Consider the following 25,781-nt stretch of genomic DNA (forward strand, 5'->3'; position numbering starts at 1 on the left):
GGACTGCCTTGGACCTCCATTCATGCTGATGCTTTTAATACACAGCCAGGAATAAAGTCACGCAAACTATACCGATAATGCAGACATTTTATGCTCAGTATACAATTGCATGACATTGACATGCATCTTGCAGAAAACAAAGCTCAGCAGACTGTCACTGTGCCTACCTTATCTCAATCAGTGTTGCTGTCCTTGCTGGAATTTAATATCCAGTTTTCGATATGTGATTTTTATTAACCATGCTCGTGCACTGACTATCCAACTGTTTTCGAGACTGGTTATCCACAGGAGGCTCACACATGGCTGCTGGCCTCTCCTAGCTGACTTTAGCTGAGAGGAAGGGCACATACTGGACTGGCTGCTGCTGTAATAGGATGAAGCAGTTCATCCCTACTGAATGGTTAGATGGGCACTACATATCTTTTATAAAGAGTGCTTTCAAGAGCTTATAAGATAACCGCCAGGTGAACACAATAGCCATTTTTACCCACTGTTTTAGCATCACATAGGTCAAAATTATCCTGTGACATGGTTAAAAAGAATCTCTCTGACGGAATGGTCCACGAACAACACACACTCCAACAGTCCACTTGCAGTTCGAGCTGCATCTCTGGCTGGGCAAAATTAGCTTTGGCCCTGCTAAGACAGCATGAAGGACTGGCTCCTTGGTTGCGGGAGAGCTTACAGGCGACACAATCGTTTTTGGGCACGCTGTCGTCATCTCCTGGTTAGTATGAGAAATGCTGTCGGTGATAACTTCCGGTAATTCAAAATAAATGCTATACTTTAAAGGCCATTTTAAAACTAAAACCAAATGACCAGTCGTTTTTGTATATTTTGTAAACGTAATGGCCAAAAGAGACATGGACCACACATCAACAAATGTATTCATAGTTTAGCTTTGCTTTTGTGCATGCATATATGTTGGATAAATGCAATTTCTTTTCAATAACAAAGTAACAAAATAGTAAAAGCAAACATTTACAAAGACGTTCTGTTTCATCGTTGCTCTTGGCCAAAAATAAAAAATAAAATCATTTGTCCCTGACCTCCTCATTGACCAATCACGAAAAAGCAGGTCGTCATTTGACAAATGACTGGCTGGTATTTGTGTCAAGTTCCGCATCGTCCGGAAGTCATGTGTCTGGTGGTTTGGAGTGACAACTGCTATTGGCTAATTGTTAAAAGGTTTGTGTATTTTCGTAGTGTGTCTCGTGTTGTCAAAAACCATCCAGGTTCTTCGCTGGGAAAATACCCGCTGTGATACAAAGGAGCTTACTTTTTCATTTACTTGTGCAGTGTGCACCGAGATCGAGGCGGCTTTAGGTAGGGATCGCTAATGTATCGTTTGTTATGTTGCAGTTGTTGTATATTAAATCTCCGTGTGCCAGTGAATTAAAATGGTGCGGATCTTGAGTCTAAATTACCCAGGACATCACACATTAAATCGTGCTTCTTCTCTTGCAGCAATTTTTTTGTTCAGTACACCTACCTACCTACCGACCTACCTACCTACTTTCTTTCTTTCTTTCTTCCCAGGAGGTCACATTTCAAATCATGCGCCTTCTGTTCAATCTCTCTCTCTCTCTCTCTCTCTCTATGAGAGAGGTTTGTGTATTTCTTTTGTGCATGCATGTATGTTGGATAAATGTAATTTATTTTCAATGTAATTTCTCTCTCTATGAGAGAGAGAGAGAGAGAGAATCACTTGTTTCTCCAAACCCTTATCCTACTTGCTACTTTATTATTCCCCTTCGACTAGGAGGGTAACCTTGATAGATTCTAGTTGGAAGCTCTAACATGTAAACAGAGGCACAAGGACTACGGAGCTTTCAAATAATAAAAAGGTGGTCCAGTGGTTAGGTGCAGAGGTACCGAGTTCCAATTCCAGCTCCAGCCTCCCTGTGTGGACTTTGCATGTTCTCCCTGGGCCTGCCTGGGTTTTCTCCAGGTACTGCGGTTTCTTCCCGCATTACAAAAACATGCATGGCAGGCTGATTGAACACTCTAAATTGTCCAGAGGTGTGAGTGCAAACGTGGATGGTTGTTCCTCTGTATGTGCCCTGCGATTGGCTGGCAACCGGTTCAGGGTGTCCCCTGCCTACTGCCCGAAGATGGCTGGGATTGGCTCCAGCAGCCCGCGCGACCCTTGTGAGGATAAGCGGATCTGGAAAAAAAATGTATGTCATCAGTCCATCCCCCACCCATCTTGTCAAACTCTGCAGTCCCAAGTTGATGCCTCTTCGGACATGCACAACCGGTTCATTCCGTGTCATTTCAACAAATGCCTCCCAATTAACCATGTCAGAATGTCATGTAAAAATTCTAGTGAAGAGGCGTTACTTGTTAATTGGAAAAAAATTGAAATATTAGTTCTCTTAACAATAGTTTTCTCATGAAAAAAAGCATTGAATGTTGGGCAGTTTAGACGGGGGTTTTTTTTTTGTCATTGTACTCCGAAAAGGCATTTTTAAAGGTAGAGTGTGTCAAATTTAGTCACTTTACAAATTATCTCTGCTCTGTTGTGCTCAATTTTTTTTAATTGCATACTGTTCATACGCTCATGTCAGTCGCTGATGGTGTGGTTGTACATTCGCCTGACGTGTGTGCGGGCAGCGTGGGATCACCTCTGTGTGTGCCCTGCAAATGACTGGCAACCAGTTCAGGGTTTAGTCTGCCTTTCGCCCAAAGTCAGCTGAGAAAAGTACAGGATGTTTCGCAAATTTTCGGGAAAAAATTGTTCAGCCCTCGTTGCAAATAAATAAATCATACCTCGTTTTTGAATCTATACGTTGCTCTTTGAGTCATCCAACATGAAAACAGGGTGTTCAGGACAGAGGAGCTTGCAAATAATGTAACAGGATTCATCACTTGTTTCTCCAAACCCTTATCCTACTTGCTACTTTACTATTCCTCTTCGACTAGTACGGTAACCTTGATAGATTCTAGTTGGAAGCTCTAACATGTAAACAGAGGCACAAGGACTACGGAGCTTTCAAATAATAAAAAGAGATTCACTCCAAATATTTTTGTACCCAGCTCCATGCAAGCATCATGCCACGAATGTGACGTACCATGGGCAACACTGAGAGTGTGCTGGTGCAAAAGCGACTGTCCCGCTTCCGTCCAGAAGATCGGCTAGTGATTCAAGGAGTGTTTGAACGCCTTCAAGGCAATGTCCCTGCAGGAGCCCGAAAGAAAACACCCGCAGGAAATACTCTCACCTTTGAGATGCTGCAGGTAGTATGATCCATATGAAGTGACAAAAAAAAAAGAAAATGTTGATCTTTATAGCCCCCCCAACCCCCCCAAAAAAATATTTACTGAATATTCACATGCAATAGCTAATTGTTGTGTGTTGTCAGTCCTCCATGTGCATGCTGGTACCAGTCTCCATGGTAAGGCGGACATACCATTGTATGTGTAGTATTGACTTTGGAACCACAGCAGTTGGCAAAGTCAGTCCATCCCCCGCTTCAGGAGTTTGTCGCGAGCAGTTGGTCATCTTCCTCGCAGACACTCTGCAGGGTACCGCAGAAGAACGAGCTCCTTTGATTATGGCTATGACCCTGGGTGGAGCATGCTTCAACGTCGTCACCTTTGAGCAATTATCAGAGGTGAGGAAATGCTCAGTCGAAATATACCGGTACTTGTTTTTGTATCCACCTGAGACATGTTTTTTTTTTTTATAGTTCTTACAGGATCTGATCTCTGCTGTAATTCAGATTGTCGTCAATAAAGGACTCCTCCAGGGGTGGAAACCAGACAAAATGGGTGATGGCTCCCAGGGTGTGACGCTCTTGGCAGAGCAAATGTGCTCAGAACTGAAATCCACAGGTAAACTGGTGACATTTGCAGTGTCTTTCGATTATGATTATAAAGACAGAATGAAGGCGTTGCAGGAGTGTTTGGATGCCACTTGGTTGGTTTTATGTTTTTAATGTCACACCTTAGTGTGTGTAGGTTATTCAACAAACCCAATTCCAATGAAGTTGGGACTTTGTTTTCAACAGAAATAAAAATAACACAATGATCTGCAAATCATCTCCTATATTTAATTAAATACATTACAAAGACAAGATACTTCATGTTCAAACTACAAAACTTTGTTTTGAGCAACGTTAAACTGCTTAGCTAATCTCTACTGCAATTATAATTTTTTTCCCTCTCTATTCTACATTTTTTTTCACAGATTCAAACATTTCAACTTTATACTTTTCATCTCAACCCACCATGATTTTTTTTTCAAAATTAAAAATTAAAAGACAAAAAACATGTTTTTTTGACTGATTCGACCCATTCCAACTTTAAACTGTTCATCTTATCTCGACCGCAAATTCTTTGTCCAAATTTCAAAATAAAAGCCGAAAATTGGATTCTTTTTGTGTTTCTCATCTAATTTCTAAATTTTTTTGACTGATTCAACCCATTCCGTTATCCTGTTCAGCTTATCACTTTTTTGACCAATTCAAACCATTCCACTTTTGAACTTTTCAGCTCATCCCAAAAGTTTGTTTTAAATTTTTTTAACTAAAAGCCAAAAATTATTTTCTTTCTAAACATTTTGTTTTGATCTAATTACTATATTTTTGACCGGTTTAAACCCTTCACACTCTAAATTGTTCCTCTAACAAATGTTTTTCAAAAGATAAAAAATTAAAAGCCCAAAATAGTTTGTTTTGTTTTGTTTTGCTCCCCGAATTCCCAAATTTTTTTGACTGATTCAAACCATTCACAAGCCGTTTCTCCGGAAATTCCATTCTGTAGATGTTGTTCTATTATTATTATTATTTTTATTATCATTGTTTTTACGAGGCCGAAGCGGTGACCTCTGCGGGGTTCCTATTGTTTCTGTAGAAACCATTTATATTTAATTTTATTATTATTATACTCCATCATAAATTGCATTTTTGAGGACCTGCACATGAACAAAAATTCACCAAACTTTGTTCACACACTGAGCCATATTTGTGCTGTGCGCGAGATGAATTTCTCCTGAATTTGTTGCTGTCTTTGGTCTTTTGTAAAGTTCATATTTTGTCTTATTTTATTCAACTCATGCTTGGGTATTTGTCTGATCATCTTCAAACTTTACATGTTTAATCAAAAGATGTTTAAGATGAAAAGTTATTGAACATTTTCATCACACACTGCTGCAGTGACAGGTTGTAAAGAAAACTGTCTCAACCAAAAAAGGAAACTTTTATTCAAATCAAAATCTGCTTGGTAAAACCCACTGGGTGACTTGTCATGGAAAGTTTGATTTTCTTCATGTATTACAATTTGTTTCAGCTGTGTTTCTTTTAAATGCTGTGAATAAAGTCGAGTTGTGTGGGTTATGACAAAAATGTTTTCTCTTGAAAGACCAGGGAGGCTATGATGTTGCCTGTTTGGAGGACTGGATCTTTAGAGTACCCCAAGTATCTTTGTACCTGGAGATGTTGGTAGCTGAGGGACTAAACGTTGGGCTAAGTCTGCAGCCAGCACTCCCTCTGTTGCCCCCTTGTAAGGAGGCACCCTGGAAAGATCTACGCCGGTGTCTGTTGGATATTCCCACCCTCATGTTTCTTGCACCGCAGGTTAGTGTCTGACATACAGTACTCATACTTTTGTTGCACCTTGAGTCACTTGAATTTTGAATACCGTATTATTTTCACGACCATAAGATGCAAATAAAAGTTTTGAATTTTCTCCAAAATGAACGGGGCCCCTAATAATGCAGGTCACCTTGTTTATGCACCACGTTCCAAAATCTGTCAATGATGTTGCGTGACTTCAATGAGGGGTCCGATTGACAGACTGATCTGCCGACACGACTGCCGACTTATACATAGGAAAGGAGGATGTAACTGAGGACAGCATGCCAACGTTAAAGTGGGAAGGGTGGCCGTGGAAGAGGATGCTAAAGGCACGCCCCCAGAAGGTGCCAGTTATGTGCATTGTGCAAAACAACATTGTGCTTGGTGCTTTTGCTTTATGAAACTGCGACATCAATCCATCCGAGCAGGAATGACCGTGGCGCAGCGACATCTGTCGGAATTCAAGGAAAACCTGGCCAATTTCTGCTCCAACTACTGTAAAACGTGTAATGTTCTGTGTAACATTAAATGGAGACCCTTTTTTGGAGATTTTAATCCTTTATTCTGCCGCTTTGCCGGCCTCACTTGGCTCCCATTACCGACTGCACCCTTTTACCTTGCTTGCATCCAATAATACAATGCGTCTTGGGTATGTGTTAAATACAAAATAGCACCCGTAACTGACAATATGCCTTTAACTACAGTGTGTCATATGGTCGTGAAAAAAATAGTGTCTACATCGATCATGGCGATAGTTTTATTTTATGACTACTTAGGGCAGGGGTGGCCAACCAGTCAGAGACGAAGAGCCAATTTTTTTTTACTGTGTTACTGCAAAGAGCCACATCATACCCTTCCTCGCGCGCGCGCTTGCGCACACGCATGCGCACCCACACACACACACACGTTTTTTTGGCCAAAGATCGACTTTTGAAGCGACTAACTTCCCACGAACAACCCAATCGCGCAGGTGCAAACACACACACACACATACTCACGCAGGTGCCCACCAGTGCACTTGTGCACAAATGCACGCACACCACGATGAGCAACAGTCAGAACGGGCTGAAAATGAACGAAAGCTAAAGATACAAACAAACAAATCTTTTTTTCCCCACCCATTTCCTCCTCCCACCCCTTGCGGTCGACTTGGGCCCAGTTCGCTTGCTCCCGGTCGATTCTGATTGACGTATTGGGCACCCCTGCCTTAAAATCAGAGGTAATTCGCTGACGAGCTTAGCGTTTAGCGCCGTTGTTTGCGCATGAGCGGTGATACAGTCATCTGATTGGTTGCCCTTTATGTCAATCAAGTAACGGGATTGATGATAGGCTGACGAAGTACGTTCTGTGTAGTTAGCACCTTCGTTTGAATGGCATCGTCACTGCCGAGGTGTTTTCGACGCTTGTCGTGTGAAAGCCCGGGAGCCGCATTGAACCAGCCAAAGACCCGCATGCGTCTCGCGAGCCGCGGGTTGACCACCCCTGACTTGGGGAGTGAAAAAAACCAAAGTACCTGACACATAAATTCAAGCAACACTCTGTACAGCAATCATTTTCTAGAGCTTGAAATTGCTCGAGTGAAATTGACTCCCAGCTAGAGCAAAAGATGGACATTTGAAACAAACACAAGTGTTCATAATTTCACGAATCATCTTTGTCACTTTGTCCCAAAAATGTTGTACCAGTAGGCCCATGAATAAAAATTTACATTGCTTGTTGCTGTTTAAGATTGAAACATATAGTACTAAATACAGCGATTAATTTCACATTGTGTTAAATGTACAATGCAGTACAATCCTTTCAGTAAATGCATCTGTGACTTTTTTCTTGTTTGCATTTAAGTAATTTGACAGTACAAATAATCGTAATCAACCATTTTAGGCAGGAGAATAGTGATATGAAATGACTGTGTCATGTTGCTTCATCATACAAATGTTTCAACTTTACAGCTGCCTGACAGATGTAATGCACCATGGAGACTTGTGTTTTCCACACTGTTGCATGGTGAGAGCTTCACAAGGATGGTGGCAGGTCTAACTAAATGTGGGCCCACCTTGCTGCTCATCAAAGACACAAAAGGACATGTTTTTGGTGGCTTTGCCTCCCTCAGCTGGGAAGTCAAACCACAATTCCAAGGTGAGAAATGGATCTGTCATATCAACATTTTAATTTATTTCTTAAGCACAAAATGAAATTGTCATCGGTCAAAAAGTGGCCAACACAAATGCACAATTCAATTGGGGGTGGGGGACGGGCACTCAAAACCCGAGTATGGTTGTGTGTGTGTATAAATATAGTATGTGTGTATATGATAAAAATTATATTGGGCCATCAGATGAAATTTACGGATATAATTATATACAGTATCTCTCTCTCTCTCTCTCTCTCTCTGTGCATGTGTATATATACTGTATATAAAAAAATGTATATCCTCGTCTCACCCCCCCTCGGGTGGTGTCCGTCCCTCATTCAGCTCGGGTTCTCTACCAGAGGCCAGGAAGCTTGAGGGTTCTGCGCAGTATCCTTGCTGTTCCCAGCACTGCACACTTCTGGACTGAGATGTCCGATGTTGTTCCCGGGATCTGTTGCAACCACTCATCTAGTTTGGGGGTCACTGCCCCGAGTGCTCCGACCACCACAGGCACGACTGTCACCTTTACCTTCCAGGCTCTCTCCAGCTCCTCTCTGAGCCCTTGGTATTTCTCAAGTTTCTCGTGTTCCTTCTTTCTGATGTTTCCATCACTTGGGACCGCTACATCCACTACAACGGCTTTCCTCTGCCCTTTATCTATGATCACGATATCTGGTTGGTTCGCCATTACCATCTTGTCAGTCTGGATCTGGAAGTCCCACAGGATCTTCGCTCTGTCATTCTCCACCACCTTCGGAGGCGTTTCCCGACCTTGGGGTTTCCAGTCCATACTCCGTACAGATGTTTCGGTAGACTATGCCAGCCACCTGGTTATGGCGTTACATGTAGGCTTTCCCTGCCAGCATCTTACACCCTGCAGTTATGTGTTGGATCGTCTCAGGTGCCTCTTTGCACAACCTACACCTTGGGTCTTGTCTGGTGTGGTATATCTGGGCCTCAGGGCCTGCTCCTGAGCAGGCAGGATGAGTGCCTCTGTGCTGTCCTTCAGGCCAGCCCTCTCTAGCCACTGATAGGACTTCTTGAGATCGGCCACTTCAGTTATGGTCCGGTGGTACATCCCGTGTAGAGGCTTGTCCTCCCATGATGGTCTCTCTTCCAGCACCTCCTCCTCTGTTCCCCATTGTCTGAGACATTCTCTGAGTACGTCATCCGTTGGAGCCTTCTCCTTGATGTATTCATGGAGCTTGGATGTTTCATCCTGGACAGTGGCTCTCACACTCACTCGTCCCCGGCCTCCTTCCTTTCGGCTTGCGTACAGCCTCAGGTGGCTGGATTTGGGATGGAACCCTCAGTGCATGGTTAGGAGCTTTCGGGTCTTAACGTCCGTGGTCTGAATCTCTTCCTTTGGCCACCTTATTATTCCTGCAGGGTATCTGATCACTGGCAGGGCATAGCTGTTTATATATATATATATACTGTGTATATATATATACAGTATACTGTAGAGAGGTATACGGTATATAGATATCTGGATACACATAACATACTGTATGTACATATATCAGGGGATCAAAATGTATTTTTAGAACTGAATAACAATACTTAATAATTGAACAAAATTATTTCCACCATTTGGGGTCAAAATAATCAATTGAGTTTGCTCTAGGGCAGTAACAAAACTGTTGAAAGGGCGGGTAAAAATGAGGAAGTAACAAAATGTATTTCGTTGCTGTGGAGTGATTTGAATACTGTGGGTAATCTGGTAGCCGTTCTGTCATATCTTCATAGTGTATATTTTTGTGTTGCCTGTGTGTGTGTTGGTGCTTGTCCAGGTGACTCCAGGTGTTTCCTGTTCTCTGTGTTCCCCAGACTGAGAGTTCATACAGCTACAGGTTACAACCAACACTTTATGTACCTCAACCAGAAGCAGCAGACCATGCCCAACGGACTGGTGAGTTAAAACTTTGACAGCGCACGCTGTACTGTCACTTAATTTGAGCTAAAATATGAAATGTACCCTTAGTTTATGAGAACGTGCAGTATCTGTTGTTAGCTAAACATGCTTAACTGTACGGAGTAGACAAGCGCAAGTGGTCAAATTTGAATAACTAAGTATTTGGTTGCTCTTTATAGAGAGAGGGTAATGTTCAAACTTTAAATAAAAAGCACACCAAACACCCTTCAAGCATGAGGCAGGAGAAGAATGTGATTTTCCCCAAGCAAATCAATAATAACAACAAAGCTCACTTTGCACCCAATCCCTTTGGCTCCTCCGATAGGTGAGCCCATGTTGCCTCTTTGGGCAATAATAATCTTAACCTTACTCTGCACATATAATTTCCAACAGTGCATCAGCTGATGCAAAGAAAGTCAAAGTTCTTCTTAGTTATTTTCTACAATGTATCTTTATGTGCTCAAACTTGAGTTATGCATCATTATTTTTAAAAGTCCAATTACATTTTGTTTTGAAAATGCGTTTTGTTCATTTCTTTACCAGGGCATGGGCGGCCAGCATAGCTACTTTGGGCTATGGTTGGATAGTGATTTTGGACATGGTCACAGCCGTGCACAGCCAAAATGTACTACATTTGGAAGTCCTCAACTCTCGGGAGATGAGGACTTTATTTTGGATTCAATGGAAGTATGGGCAGTTGGAAAGCCCCATGAGCCGGAGGAGGTAAGAGCACCCAATTCTCATTATCTGAAGACAAATAAGCTATCTTCAGCCTGCAGGGTGTGATGCGCAATTCATATTTTTGTTAAATCCAATCTTTTTAAGTACTCATTCACATTACAGAAAGAAGGTGGGAGGAGGTAGAAATATTTTGGGGATATGACATAACACTCCTCAACCACCTCATATAATGGAGACTCCTACTCAACACAAGGTAACGTCAAAAAAAAAAGAAAAAAAGGGGGGGGGAAACTTTCTCCTTGGCTGAATTTCTACTCTCACCACAAATATCGAGTTAACGCCTGATGTTTCAAGTGGGATTAAATAAAGTCAAATGTAAAGACCACCAGTGTTTCTCAAAACACCTCTGCAAATTCATAGACGATGTTATCGTTTCTCAAGGAATCTCAACCACCTGTGCTGAGTGCGTATTGGTCTTTTGATGAATAGGTCGCATGTGTGCAGATGAGCGTTCATACTGCAAAAGCATCACACACATATCCGATTTAGATACAAACCAAACAAAATAAACCTAGGTTGGATTAGAAAAAAATTGGTATTGTACTCCACACTGCATGAAAAAGTCAGATACGTGTTCCATATGGGAAAAAATATCAGAATTGAGTTGCGGTGCGAAATTGTCATAGCAAGATTCTTTTCATGCTACGGTATGTACAGGAAATAAAAATTTCCCACAGACATAATAAGAATAATATAAATCAGGTGTGCCCAAGTCCGGTTCTTGACAGCACCTATCCTGCCTGTCCCAACACACATATTCAAATGGACAGGATCCTTATCAGGCTTCTGTAAAGCTTGCTGATGAGTTGATCATTCAAATCAGGAGTGTTGGTGGAGGGAGACATCCAAAAGAGGCCGGATAGGGGCTCTCGAGGACCGGACTTGGGCACACCTGATCCAAATGAAATAAATACAGTGATCCCTTGCTATTTTGCGGTTCGTTTATCGCGGCTTCAGTGCATCGCGGATTTTTTCAAACATATTCATAAAAATAAAAATAAAAAATACATTTAAGTCCGCAAACGGTCCGCGAGAAGCAGCGAAAGTCAGCAAAACAACAGCGAGTCACATAGAGCAACATACACAGTACTACATGTAAATGTTTACTGTATTTTGTTATTCATACACTAACCTAACCTAACTTATACGTGTTTAAATATATTAGTATATTGTAATGTTAATAACTACAAAATTTACTTCTATACAATTAAATTTGGCCTTATAAATATTTTTTATACTCATACACATGTACATGTACATTTACGAGGGAGGTTCGCTACTTCGCGGATTTTCGTTTATTGTGGGTGGTTTTGGTCCCCATTAACCACGATAAACGAGAGATTACTGTATGACATAGGATTTCAACATAGACTCAAAAATATAGATTAAAATCGATATTTACAAAAAATGTCCTTATCTATTCGTTGTGTCAGATGATTATTAGGTCACTCATTCACTGCAGTGTGCTTTTATTACGCCAGTGACGCTACGTCACAAGTTATCGGGCACACGAGTTGAGTGGCTATTGCACACTCGTAAATTACAGAAGACCGTCAATGTAGTAAGTCACTCAAGAATCCTACTTCTATTTAGAAGTGAGTTAACATACTGTTATTCTCTCGGTCAGGGGTAGCTAACCAGTCCGAAACGAAGAGCCATTTTTTTTACTGTGATGCAGCAAAGAGCCACATTATACACATGAGCACACATAAAGATCACCACATCCTTTCTTCACACACACACGCACACACATACCGGTTAATGTGTTTTGTGGGGACCACTTTTTAGTTCATCACTTTCGGGGACCACCCTTTCCAAATGACATACAGCTCTGCAAAAAATCAGGGATACACAAGGTGGCGGTGTCTGCTTATAAACACCTTTAAATATCAGAAAATAAAAGTCATTATGAAGTCATGTGGTTGGACCGTGTCAATTGGGGACTTCAGAAAAGTCCAGTTTACATGCGTTATGAGGACTTAATTTAAATATATTTAAATGTATTTACATAATTCACACAGGATCTATACCAAGTACATGTGATTATTGGGGACCTCACACAAAAAGCATTAATCATCAAAAATGGCAAGCATCTGAACCTAACTGTCAAATGAAAGTCAATTCATGTGAATAATAATCGTTGAAATAATCTATTTTGATATGTTTTGTTTGTTAAATGTCATGTGACTCGAATATTTCTGCTTCAGAGAACGGAAGACATCTCCGGCTTGTTCTTCCAATCAAAGAACCGGTCAATATCCGACCAATATGATGAGTTTTTATTTAACGGAACTGAATGTGTGGTAAAAAAAAAAATGTAAAATGTCTATCTAAAACAAAAACATCAAACAAACTGTTGACATTGTCTCAAAATACATTCAAATTTAAATATCCATAATGGAAATAAAAGTGCCTAATCAGTGAGTTTTTGTTGAAAAACTTGTTTGCACAGCAATTTCCTTTTGGCAGTCGGCATGTAGTTATAAACATAAACATTTGAGGGTTTGCCATTCTCGTTTTTTAAGGGCTTCTGGTTCAGCCCTTAAATATCTTTCGCGAAAAGATTTGATGAGTCTCATCGTGTGCCTTTATTTCACTTTTCTCCCAGGGAGTTCTCTTCCTCTTCCTTGAAGTACTGAGAAAAAAAAAAGTTTTGTTATTGAAAGATTCAAGGAGAGTACATGATTGAATTCCAATCTAAAGCTCTTTACATAGATTCACACTGTCATTCTAACATCACAATGCATACTGTCATTTGGACTGACATTTTGCTGTTCAATGAGCAACATAAGCTGCACTGTTGAATCCTTTCACAACATTTTCAGAACAAACGTACCATTCAGAGATGATTTTGAAATGCACATGAAAATGAGATAATCGTGTGTCAGTGATAAATTACATTTAAGTAAGTATGCCCACACCTGCTCTGCAACTCTTGCCATGGTCAACTCCAGAGTAAAGAGAATCCAACCCCTCAAAGGTGTTGTTAAAATAAAACACATTGTCGGAACATTCCTGTAAACACTGTCAGTGACTTATGGGTCCCACAGTAAAACATTTCACTTTTTTTTTTCCTCACACACAAATCTGAAACGTGTGGTGTGTGGGGACACCGTGAGGGTCCAGAAAAGAGACATAATTCCAGAACATAATGATCTCTGTGTCAAATTACTGTCCTACAAACTGTCCATCATCACAAATGCACAGATATAGAGATACCAAATATCATGAAACAGTGATGGATATGACTATACCTGATGTATGTTGCTTGGACCAGCAGTATCGCAACAGTTTTCTTGTAAAGTAGTCTCATTGGGTATTGTCTTGGTCATCTGAAATACAATTAGGAAAACAAAATTGGAGAATATGACAGAAGAAACCGATACTGAGCCTCAAGTAAACCGTCTAAAATTTAGATGCACAAACCCGAGAGAACAACGTCATCTTTTAAAACTGTGTTTTCTACATGTTAAAATCAAAAACATTGTGGGGACATTCTTGTTAACACTTTGTCAGTTCTTCCCCCCTCACACACACTTGGTAAACGTGTGCTGTGGGGATACCGTGAGGGTCCAGAAAAGAGACATAACTCCAGAACATAATGATCTCTGTGTCAAATTAAATCGACCTAAAATAGTCCGCTCGCATTAACCTTTCCAATGCATTATGTGAAATTGCCTGTTGTGCATACATACAGTACTTTATCATGAAAATTACTGTCCATCATCACAAATGCACAGATATAGAGATACCAAATATCATGAAACAGTGATGAATATGACTATACCTGATGTATGTTGCTTGGACCAGCAGTATCGCAACAGTTTTCTTGTAAAGTAGTCTCATTGGGTATTGTCTTGGTCATCTGAAATACAATTAGGAAAACAAAATTGGAGAATATGATAGAAGAAACCGAACTGAGCCTCAAATAAACCGTCTAAAATTTAGATGCACAAATCTGAGAGAACAACGTCATCTTTTAAAACTGTGTTTTCTACATGTTAAAATCAAAAACATTGTGGGGACATTCTTGTTAACACTTTGTCAGTTCTTCTCCCCTCACACACACTTGGTAAACGTGTGCTGTGGGGACACCGTGAGGGTCCAGAAAAGAGACATAACTCCAGAACATAATGATCTCTGTGTCAAATTAAATCAACCTAAAATAGTCCGCTCGCATTAACCTTTCCAATGCATTATGTAAAATTGCCTGTTGTGCATACATACAGTACTTTATCATGAAAATTACTGTCCATCATCACAAATGCACAGATATAGAGATACCAAATATCATGAAACAGTGATGGATATGACTATACCTGATGTATGTTGCTTGGACCAGCAGTATCGCAACAGTTTTCTTGTAAAGTAGTCTCATTGGGTATTGTCTTGGTCATCTGAAATACAATTAGGAAAACAAAATTGGAGAATATGACAGAAGAAACCGATACTGAGCCTCAAGTAAACCGTCTAAAATTTAGATGCACAAACCCGAGAGAACAACGTCATCTTTTAAAACTGTGTTTTCTACATGTTAAAATCAAAAACATTGTGGGGACATTCTTGTTAACACTTTGTCAGTTCTTCCCCCCTCACACACACTTGGTAAACGTGTGCTGTGGGGATACCGTGAGGGTCCAGAAAAGAGACATAACTCCAGAACATAATGATCTCTGTGTCAAATTAAATCGACCTAAAATAGTCCGCTCGCATTAACCTTTCCAATGCATTATGTGAAATTGCCTGTTGTGCATACATACAGTACTTTATCATGAAAATTACTGTCCATCATCACAAATGCACAGATATAGAGATACCAAATATCATGAAACAGTGATGAATATGACTATACCTGATGTATGTTGCTTGGACCAGCAGTATCGCAACAGTTTTCTTGTAAAGTAGTCTCATTGGGTATTGTCTTGGTCATCTGAAATACAATTAGGAAAACAAAATTGGAGAATATGACAGAAGAAACCGATACTGAGCCTCAAGTAAACCGTCTAAAATTTAGATGCACAAATCTGAGAGAACAATATCATCTTTTAAAACTGTGTTTTCTACATGTTAAAATCAAAAACATTGTGGGGACATTCTTGTTAACACTTTGTCAGTTCTTCCCCCCTTGGACACCGTTTGTCTCCCCTCACACACACTTGGTAAACGTGTGCTGTGGGGACACCGTGAGGGTCCAGAAAGGAGACATAACTCCAGAACATAATGATCTCTGTGCCAAATTAAATCGACCTAAAATAGTCCGCTCGCATTAACCTTTCCAATGCATTATGTGAAATTGCCTGTTGTGCATACATACAGTACTTTATCATGAAAATTACTGTCCATCATCACAAATGCACAGATATAGAGATACCAAATATCATGAAACAGTGATGGATATGACTATACCTGATGTATGTTGCTTGGACCAGCAGTATCGCAACAGTTTTCTTGTAAAGTAGTCTCATTGGGTATTGTCTTGGTCATCTGAAATACAATTTGGAAAACAAAATTGGAGAATATGATAAAAGAAACCGATACTGAGCCTCAAGTAAACCATCTAAAATTTAGATGGACAAATCTGAGAGAACAACGTCATCGTTTAAAACTGTGTTTTCTACATGTTAAAATCAAAAACATTGTGGGGACATTCTTGTTAACACTTTGTCAATTCTTCCCCCCTTGGACACCGTTTTTCTCCCCTCACACACACTTTGTAAACGTGTGCTGTGGGGACACCGTGAGGGTCCAGAAAAGAGACATAACTCCAGAACATAATGATCTCTGTGTCAAATTAAATCGACCTAAAATAGTCCGCTCGCATTCACCTTTCCAATGCAATATGTGAAATTGCCTGTTGTGCATACATACAGGACTTTATCATGAAAATTACTGTCCATCATCACAAATGCACAGATATAGAGATACCAAATAACATGAAACAGTGATGGATATGACTATACCTGGTGTATGTTGCATCTGACTCTGTAAAGAGGGTTGAGGAGCCACATTTGTGACTGTCAAGCTGGTCATCTAGAAATACAGTCAACAATGATAGAGATTCAGAATATTATTGATGAATAGGCCAATAGCCCATCTAATCAAGTTATGCAGGATTGTTATTTGCAACCCTGAAGAACTTGGATCAGATCTGCAATTTGCAAGGCAGGTGGAAAACCTCTGGTAAATTTGGTCATCCATAAAGACATAATATTTTTTTTCTGAGAGATAAATCATTGATCGAGTAGCACTTAACTTTCCAAAGTATTTTAGAAATTGAATTAGCACTTGCTTTGAGTTTAGGTTTCAGAAAATAATTATTTGAAATGTGTACCAACCTATTCCATACACCTGCCATAACTGATCATTTTGATCCATGCATCCATCCATTTTCTAATCAGTCTATCCTGACAAGGGTTGGTAGCATGCAGGAGCCTATCCCAGCTGTCTTTGGACAGTAGGCGGGGTACACCCTGAACTGGTTGCCAGCCAATCGCAGGGCACAGATAGACAACACCCATTTACGCTCACACTCACACCGAGGGACAATTTAGAGTATTCCATTCACCTGCCACGCATGTGTTTTGGAATGTGGGTGGAAACCGAAAAATTTGATTCACAATACTTCGAGTAAGATTCTACTATTCTGATTCTTTCAAAAGTTACTTCCATCCTTATTACACAGAGCCATTCTTTATAATCTGCAATGTATACATACTTGTGTTCTCCATGGGCAGTCTTCGCCACCATAATCATCGGTCATTTCTTCTCCCTCTTGAATGTCATTGAAAGCAAACAAACATAGGTGTGGCACACCATCCACATCAATCCTTTTCATCTGGCAGTTTGGCCTCCTTGGTTCATCATTCACTGGTCGCCCAAATGACTCATCTTCTTGTGAAGCATCATTGCTTAACAAATATGTGAAAAAGAACAACATGAGATCATTATCACAATATTCTGATATGGTCTATAGTGGTGCAGAATAGGTGGATAATAAGTCTTACCACCATGTTTTCCCTCTCCACTTGAATGCAAACATAAACGCAGCACATGATTGGTGGTAAACTCATCTTCTGCTCTAGTATTCTGCATCATTTATCATATCTCCCCAATATTCAGCAACAAATTGTCCTCTGCCGATTGTACTCTTTGCAAATATTCCACATCCTGTAGCCGACAGCAACAATAGTTTTTAGGGGGAAAAAACAGGCTTTGCAATCCATTCTTCCATTATTGAGAGGTCCATGGTAATTTAGAAAACATATCTTGTCGAATAAAATTGGTTTTATTTGTTCGGTTTCACATGGTGTTCTTCTACTGAAGTAAGACAAAACATGGAATTAATTATTTATATAACGGCTTGTTTACAAACTGAGTCGGAAACTGGAAAAATAAACTCAGGGTTCATATTTAGTGTTCATCTGATAATAACTGTATATGTTTTATCCACAGTTTCTGCCATATCATGTAATAATTACGCAGCATATAACATCAGACAACGCCTTACCTTTGACTGCATTTATGTACCTCGCACACAATTTGCCTGTTTTGTTGGTCCTTAATGAAATGTGACGAATGGTGTCCTGAAGGGGGCTGACTCTTTGTGGGATTTCAAACTTGAGAGAGAAAAAGAGTTTGCATTGTATTCAGTCAGAATTGATTAATATATCGAACATATAAACGCAATATGAAAGACATGAAAAAAAAACTACATAAAGGAAAAAATATCAATACATGTCTTGGTTCAGTACAGTTTACATGCTCAAAGGAAATAGCAACAAGTAGAAAGTTTGTCTGGTTGTACCCCTTGATCTTGATAAATTTAGGGAGTTAGCTTCAACTTGTTTGATTGGAAATTGTTGAACTGTGCATATTAATATTATACAATACAGTTACTTTTATAGTGTTTTCACAACAGTGTAGCTGTCATCTAAATAGCTTTTCAACCATTTATGTGCCAAACATCTGATACCAGGGGTGCGCAACCTTTTTTGACTGAAGATCTGACTTTTGAAGCGACCAAACTCCCACTATTGACCTGATCGCGAGCATGCAAGCATACACACATGCACGCACACGGGTCTGCAACCACGCACATGCGTGCATTTGCACGCACACATGCCACAATGAGCAACAGTCTTAACGGCCCCGAAAATGAACAAAGCTGAAACCTACAGGCACATAAATCTTTTTTCCTTCCCATGCCCCTCTCCACCCCTCGCGATCGACTTGGGACCAGTCCGTAATCTACTGGTTGATTGATTCTTCCACAATTTCCATTATTGCCATAGATGTTGCCCTTTTCTCTATGAAACCGTATTGATATTTGCAGATTACATTATGCTTTGCAATACATTTGTAAAGTTTGTGTGCAAATAGTTGTTCTGCAATTTTTGCCGGAAAAAAATTGGTCTGTAATTTGTAAATAAGTGCTTCTCTCCGCTCTTGTAAATTGGAATAACTTTTGCTGTTTCCAGTTTTGATGGAAAAACACTAGTTTTGAAAGACGGGTTAAATAAATATGTGGGAGGTTGCACAATATATTTTTTAATACTTTTTATTAATGCCATATCAACATTAAAATAGTCAATAAACTTTATTTTTTAGTGTTGAAATAATCTCCATCCATTCATTTTCTAAACTGCTTATTCTTACAAGGGTTGCAGGCATGCTGGAGCCTGTCTTTAACAATATTAAATACAAATTATTTACAGAACTAAGGAACATAGTGCAGGAATTGTACTTTATATAGTTATTTATTTCATATTCTTTGAATCTGGAATGTCACACAATTAGAAATATTATTGTTTCACAAACAGTGTGAATGCCCTCCATGTATTAAGATTATCACTGCTCATCTCACTTTACGAAATCAATACATTAGCTGAAATGCTTAAACTTTTAATTGTTCATAAACTCCATCATTATAATTAATGGGTAGAAAGAGCAGAGAGACCAGGCAGTGGCGTTTGAGTGTTTAGCATTTAGCTTTAGCCTAGCCGTAGCCGATCTCGGTAGCTCACGTTTTGTTTAGCTTGTCTCCATTACCTACGCTACTTGCTATACTCGACAAATATCCACGCCGGTTTCACTAGTCGCGCTAGTGCGTAATGAATTTTGAAACTGCGGTTAAAAAAAAGTTAAAAAGGAATAGTCACCGCTCGTTCGTCAACACATTTGAGTGTTTAGCATTTAGCTTTAGCCTAGCCGTAGCCGATCTCGGTAGCTCACGTTTTGTTTAGCTTGTCTCCATTACCTACGCTACTTGCTATACTCGACAAAAATCCACGCCGGTTTCACTAGTCGCGCTAGTGCGTAATGAATTTTGAAACTGCGGTTAAAAAAAAGTTAAAAAGGAATAGTCACCGCTCGTTCATCAACACACTCAGTTGTGCTAGCCGTTAGCCGTTAGCCCGAGACTCGGCCATTAGCCCCGAGACGAGCCTAGCCCCGGCTCTCATTCAGGCCTGAGATGCGTGCACCCGAAAAAAATACCTCGAGCTTCAATATTTATAATACATTTGTCATTTAGAAGGGGGGGGGGGGGGGGAGACTTCGCCTAGTTGAAAATGTACAAACTATAATTACTGTATTTTCAGTCGCCAAATAGGTTAATAAAGCACAGGGGGAAGCTCTGGCATACAATAGTATGTTGAGATTGCTTAGTTATTGTTAATACTGCGTTGCCGCGATGCTTGTTAATTCATAGAGAATAGTGACAATATTCTTATTTTAGTATGTACATTTGTAACATTAAACAAATAAATAACTTGTTAATTCATAGGAACTTGCTTACCTTGCGTTTTACTTTTGCTTCTTTTGCTGCCATCTTCTAGCTTTGCAGGCTTCTTCTGATGATCACTAATTGAATGATGACCCCCTCCCACTTGTAAAAATCCTTCCATTAGGGGACCAAATGGGCGGGGCATATGCAAAGTGTGTGTGTGGAGGAGTGAGTGCAATAGCACCGAATAACCATGTGGAGGGCTGCTGAGCACCATGTACACACACACAATCGGTAAAAATGGTGACTTGTGGGCTTTTGCTAAAAACTTCACAGGCACATTCAGGGCAGCCCTCTGATGCTTTTTATACGTTATTCTTATGGGGACCTGCTTTTTTGTCCCCATACGGAAAATGGTCCCCAAGACGTGACTGTGTTTCCAATTTTATGTTCCCACAAAACATGGAAACGAGTGCACACACACACACACACACACACACACACACACACACACACACACACACACACGGACCTCCGCTCAGCCAGATTTATTGTAAATGTCACACACCAACATTTTAATGACAGAAATTGACTCCTACAGTACTAAGACCACAGGCCAGTCATTTTCAACAATGGATATTGTGTGCACTGTCTCATACACACACAAACTCACCCTTAGAGATAAGGTGAGAAGCTCAGTTATCTGGGAGAGGCTCGGAGTCGAGCCGCTTCTCCTCCACATCGAGGGGAGCCAGATGGGGTGGCTCGGCCATCTGATTAGGATGCCTCCTGAACGCCTCCTTGGTGAGGTGTTCCGGGCATGTCGCACTGGCAGGAGGCCCCGGGGACGACCCAGGACACGCTGGAGAGACTATGTCACCCAGTTGGCCTGGGAATGCCTCAGGATCCCCCGGGAAGAGCTGGAAGAAGTGGCTGGGGAGAGGGAAGTCTGGGCTTCCCTGCTGAAGCTGCTGCCCCCACGACCCGACCCCGGATAAGCGGTAGAATATAAATGGATGAATGGAAGTAAATATGGGTACTGTTGTAGTCTTTGTCTCAAATATGTAAATTATCAATACTGTGTACACATTTTAGCTATGCTGGTATCCACATACACTTACACAAAAATTCCTGGGGTGGTGTCAGGCCTTACCGGTTTTTAACTTATCGCGGCCGGGTCCCGGTCCCCATTAACCCCCCATAAGTGAGGGAACACTGTACACTGATCACCAACATCCATCTGTTTCCATTTCCCACCTGTAATATTAATAAATGCAATGCGATGTTTTTATTTTCCGCTTCAGGTTGAAGAAGGTGTGGGTAAGGGGAGTGTCTTGGACAGGGATCCAGAGGTCCAGGCCATCATGGAGATGACGGGCAAGAAATTACATAGCCAGGGTCTCAGGGAGCCGGATGAGGACCAGAAGCACTAAAGGTCTGTCACTTTATCTGGGCCCATAGAAGATCTGATGGGGATGCAAATCACAAATTTGTCATCATCTACAGTATTTTAATCTACCTTTAAACAGTGATTTCACGTCTTCCCAGCCTGTTATTGTAATTAATGACATTGTGTTGTACACCAATTAAGTAAAGCCTGACATTGTATCTTGTATGTAATAAGTGTGTTTCGTACAATCAAAATACAGTCATACAAACAAACTTCCAATCGCATTTCTCACAGAGGACACTTTTATGTCTGATTAACATGGCAAAAACATTTCACTGGATGTATGAAATGTATAGTATTTATTGTATTGGATCGTCCCTTAAATTGAGAGGGAACGCCCCGCCCCCCAGACATGAATCTCCACCTACACACAGACTTCTTCCAATCAGCAGGCGTCTCAGTTTTCTAATTAACGAGTCCAAACGTTTGACTCTGTTGCTGTTTTCGACGCAAGTGGGAAGTAAGAAATATCCCACTCGGATTATCCCAGTTCCGACCTGAAAGCGTTCGAGGCCACTGACAACAACAAATATGGCTGATTCTGAAACTCTACATCGGAAGGCATATTGAATCCAGGACCTTCGTAATCCGAGGCGAACCACGTGCCGCCCCAAACTGTCATTATTTACGTAATTTATAAAGATAAAGGAATATTACATCTTCAAAGCATTTAATTCATTTCACCAAATGTGAACTATGGGTTCTTTTTCCCCCGACCTCCCAGTTAAAAGGGACATTCTAGTGCACTTTTCCAAGTCGGACATCTGAAAAGTCGGACTTCCCACCTTCGATGAATGCAGCGTATACAGCGGTGTGAAAAAAGTGTTTGCCCCCTTCCTGATTTCTTTTTTTTGTTTGTTTGTTTGTCACACTTCAATGTTTCAGATCATCAAACAAATTTAAATATCAACACAAGTAAACACAAAATACAGTTCTTAAAGGAAGGTCTTTAGGATTATAGGCAGAAAAAATCCAAACCGATGACAATTTCTTTTCCCACTGTATAAATGTTTACACTCACACTTGACTTGAGTCCTATTTTTATGACAGAATTTGTAACAGTACCAGTACTCTTATTTGAGTACAGTTTTTGATTGCTCTACTTTTCTCTAGTCCTGTCATCTGTGTAGTGAGTCAGCCCCAAGTACTTTTTTATACTGTTTCTCTTAGTTTTTGGGCTTTGCTTTCTGCTTACTGATCCTGCTGTCCAGCATCCTTTGTTTGCCTTGTAAAATATGTTTTACAGATTCCTTTTGGTTCTCGGCCTCCTCAGAGCAGGACACTGGCAGCAGCCTGTTTTTTTTTTTTCTCCAGTGCTCTACTTGCCAACGGCCTGCTGACCACGACTCAATCAGCTGATCAACATGATGCAACCCCAGCTGCTGTGCTGCGAAAACTCTAGGCTAGGGGTGTCAAACATACGACCCGCGGGCCGGAACCGGCCCCCAAGGAGGTTCGATCAGGCCCGCAGGATCATTTAAAAGTGAAAAAAATGCATAAAAGACACGGAATGAATATTTCTAATAAGGTGCAATTCATGGAATATCCGCTAGGGGCACACTGTTTTGATCAGACTAGAAGACAATTGAAGTAAATTGCACATGTGTCTAAGGTGCTTCATGAAATGTTTTGTAAAAGATATGTTCATTCAATTTCAACATTTTCCTAATGTTCTTGTGCTTCCTTAGACCAAAACAAAGGAAAGACATATTTTGGTTAATTATAGCAGAGTATGGTATAATTTGAATGGTTCGGCCCACTTCTACCGAGGCCATATGTGGCCCACAATGTAAAATGAGTTTGACACCCTTGCTCTCGGCCCCAGTTCCAGCTCTGCAAAAGTTCCTAACTCCTGCTGAGGCTGGATTGCAGCGCATTACTCCTGTACTGTGAGGGCGGAAGGAACCATGCCATTTCCCTGTCCACGTTTGGATTGGGTTGTCGACGCTGTGTCCCGAGTCCTGTGTCCCGAGTCACCATCCGACTCAGAGTGCAAGTCCTATTGCTGCCATATGCCTCTTAACAGTTTGCCTAGTTTCTTTAACAGTAGACTTCGACTATTCGCGGGGGATAGGGGCCAGGCCGGCCTGCGAACAGCGAAAATATGTGGATACTGGTAATTAACACCAAATCAAACAAAAAAATGTAACCCACCAAATTCTTCAAAAAACACAGATGAACATTCAATGTGTTTTCCACGTAAAATGAGGGGAAAACAAATCCCCAAACAAAAATACAAAAAAATAATAATAATAATCTGTGGATACAGTGTATTCCCCTCTGTCGTGGGTTCGAGGTTTGCGGTCCTGTTATTTCACAGATTAAAAAAAATTGTACAGTTATTATTTCTTTTGTCATCTATTCTGAGTATAATTCTGTCATAAGTCATTCATACAACTTTTCTTAAGAACTATTGATTGTCATTCTCTGCAAGCCTGCTTTTAAATGTGAAGAACGCTATGGCAGCAGTCTCATCTCATAATTTGTGTCTTTGGGCATGACTATTGATGAATATTATAAGATGATAAGTTAATGGGGAAGTCACCCCAAAAATACTCTTTTCCATCATACAGTATGTTCTATGTGCCCCCACTGGTCTAAACATGGTATTCTGATTAATATTCCCCTCATGGAATATGAATTACAGCAAGATTCACTTGTCCTTATACATCCATTTTGTCACTTACTGTCGACTGAACATGACATCGCAATTGCTCAAGTAATGAACAATCACGGCTCGCCTGTTTTCTGAGTTTGGTCATGTGATGTTCGCAAGCTGAGTCTTTACCTGAGCTCTGAGCAACTGAGATGTCATTTTCTGTTAACAGCAAGTGGTGAAATGGCCACCCACTGAGATGGATGAAAACAGATGGATTTTGCTGCTTATTTCATATTCCACAAACACAAAATGTACCAGAATACCGTGTTTAGGTTAGCGAGGCTGCGTTGAAAATATTCTTGTCAAGAATTTTTTTTGCATTGACTTCCCTTTTGAGTTTTTTAGTTCGTAAAAAATTGGATTATTTACAGTCCTGTAAAGATGTGTCCAAATTGGTAGGCTGCGTCCTCAGAATTACACATTGCAAGCTGGTTCCTTTCAAGCTTCCTCCTTATGTAACCCCTGTGGACCGTCAAAATCGTGACGAATTTGGACCGGCCTAGCAACCTTCACTTGACTGTCTACCGCCGCAAGGCGGCGGCAATGAGTTTGGCTGGTAGAAGATGTTGAAGTGTGGAAGAGCGGAGTGATGCAGGCTCCAAAAGTGTGCTCAAAACATCCTTCGCTCACCGCCCGTCTCCGTGGACATAAAGGCTAGATTTGAAGGCCACGTCAATTTGGACAATGGTTTGCGGTCGTGGCATGCCAACAGAGGCGATTCTAGGGTCTGTTAGGGCCCCGAGCAGAAACTACCATGGGGGTGGGGGACTCTAACCAGTGTTTGTTGTTATATTAATAAATTAAAAAATTGTGACAGTATTTTTTTTCTTCAAATGAACATACACTACCACACACACTCCTGGTAAGTACTTAGTAAGTTAGCACAATACAGAAAATCCAAGGCAATTCAATGCAATACAATACAACAGAAGTGTCAATTAAATTAACTTAAAACAACTCTTGATTTAAAAAAACAAAACAAAAAACAAACCTAAGGCTCAGGTACGTTAAGTGAAAACAGAGAAGCAGCATTTCGTCATCTCATTTATATTGTAATTTTTTTTCCCACTTATCACACTTGCTTTTTTCTCTCTTCCTCTTCTTGTCTCACTCTCGGATGACTTTTCAATTATTTTGCACAATGTGCAGGTTATGAAATAGAAGGCACTTTCAAAATGTGAACACCACTATACTCAGGGGTGCCTCCAGAAATTTTTCAAAAGTCTGGTCAGATCGAGACACTAATATTTAGCTCCTCTCCACAGTAATTTTCAATTATAGCGTGTGGGGATTTCTTCTATTCTGATGAAGGAAACTCAACTACCACTAAACATCAATTAAAAAGCATGAAAATATTCCTGGTATGTCATGATTTGTAATTTCATTAAAACACGTGAAACAAAAGATACTTTTCTCCAGATGATGTTCCTATCTAGGCTAGCCATCGATTTCATTGTTAATGCCACACAGTCATAATTTAACCCATTGCTCCAGGCACAGCTGCTTTTGTTGAGTCCTGCCTGGCTTCTGGCCCTGTTATTGATGCTGGCTGTGTATCCTTCCCTGTCTTTTCCTCTACTCC

The 25,781-nt window shown here is 40.6% G+C and overlaps 2 protein-coding genes across 6 annotated transcripts; one reads left to right on the forward strand and one right to left on the reverse strand.

Annotated features, from left to right (window-relative positions):
• Positions 1-1,110: 1,110 nt before the first annotated feature.
• meak7 (MTOR associated protein, eak-7 homolog) lies at positions 1,111-23,882 on the forward strand. 5 transcript variants are annotated; one of them, XM_086108974.1, is made up of 10 exons: positions 1,177-1,326; positions 3,040-3,240; positions 3,366-3,617; positions 3,693-3,837; positions 5,365-5,579; positions 7,529-7,715; positions 9,504-9,622; positions 10,169-10,348; positions 21,395-21,525; positions 22,787-23,882. In XM_086108974.1, exons 2-9 carry the CDS (start codon positions 3,076-3,078, stop codon positions 21,521-21,523), a joined length of 1,392 nt encoding a protein of 463 aa, XP_085965100.1. In that variant the 5' UTR covers positions 1,177-1,326; positions 3,040-3,075; the 3' UTR covers positions 21,524-21,525; positions 22,787-23,882. The 5 variants fall into 5 exon arrangements, with proteins under 5 accessions (XP_085965099.1, XP_085965100.1, XP_085965102.1 ...); XM_086108976.1 differs by having other exon boundaries at positions 22,855-23,882; XM_086108973.1 differs by having other exon boundaries at positions 1,111-1,188; positions 21,395-23,882.
• On the reverse strand, positions 12,920-17,376 carry LOC147205614 (uncharacterized). Its single transcript, XM_086109733.1, has 8 exons — positions 17,371-17,376; positions 16,327-16,380; positions 15,773-15,850; positions 15,219-15,296; positions 14,686-14,763; positions 14,154-14,231; positions 13,621-13,698; positions 12,920-13,001 (listed from the first exon to the last, which is right to left on the reverse strand). The coding sequence occupies exons 1-8, from the start codon at positions 17,374-17,376 to the stop codon at positions 12,960-12,962; spliced, it is 492 nt and encodes a 163-aa protein (XP_085965859.1). The 3' UTR covers positions 12,920-12,959.
• Positions 23,883-25,781: the final 1,899 nt, after the last annotated feature.

Source organism: Hippocampus guttulatus, chromosome 4 (genome assembly GCF_054856545.1).
Source record: "Hippocampus guttulatus isolate MCC_2025c chromosome 4, RoL_Hgut_1.0, whole genome shotgun sequence".
In the NCBI taxonomy this organism is placed as follows: domain Eukaryota; kingdom Metazoa; phylum Chordata; class Actinopteri; order Syngnathiformes; family Syngnathidae; genus Hippocampus; species Hippocampus guttulatus.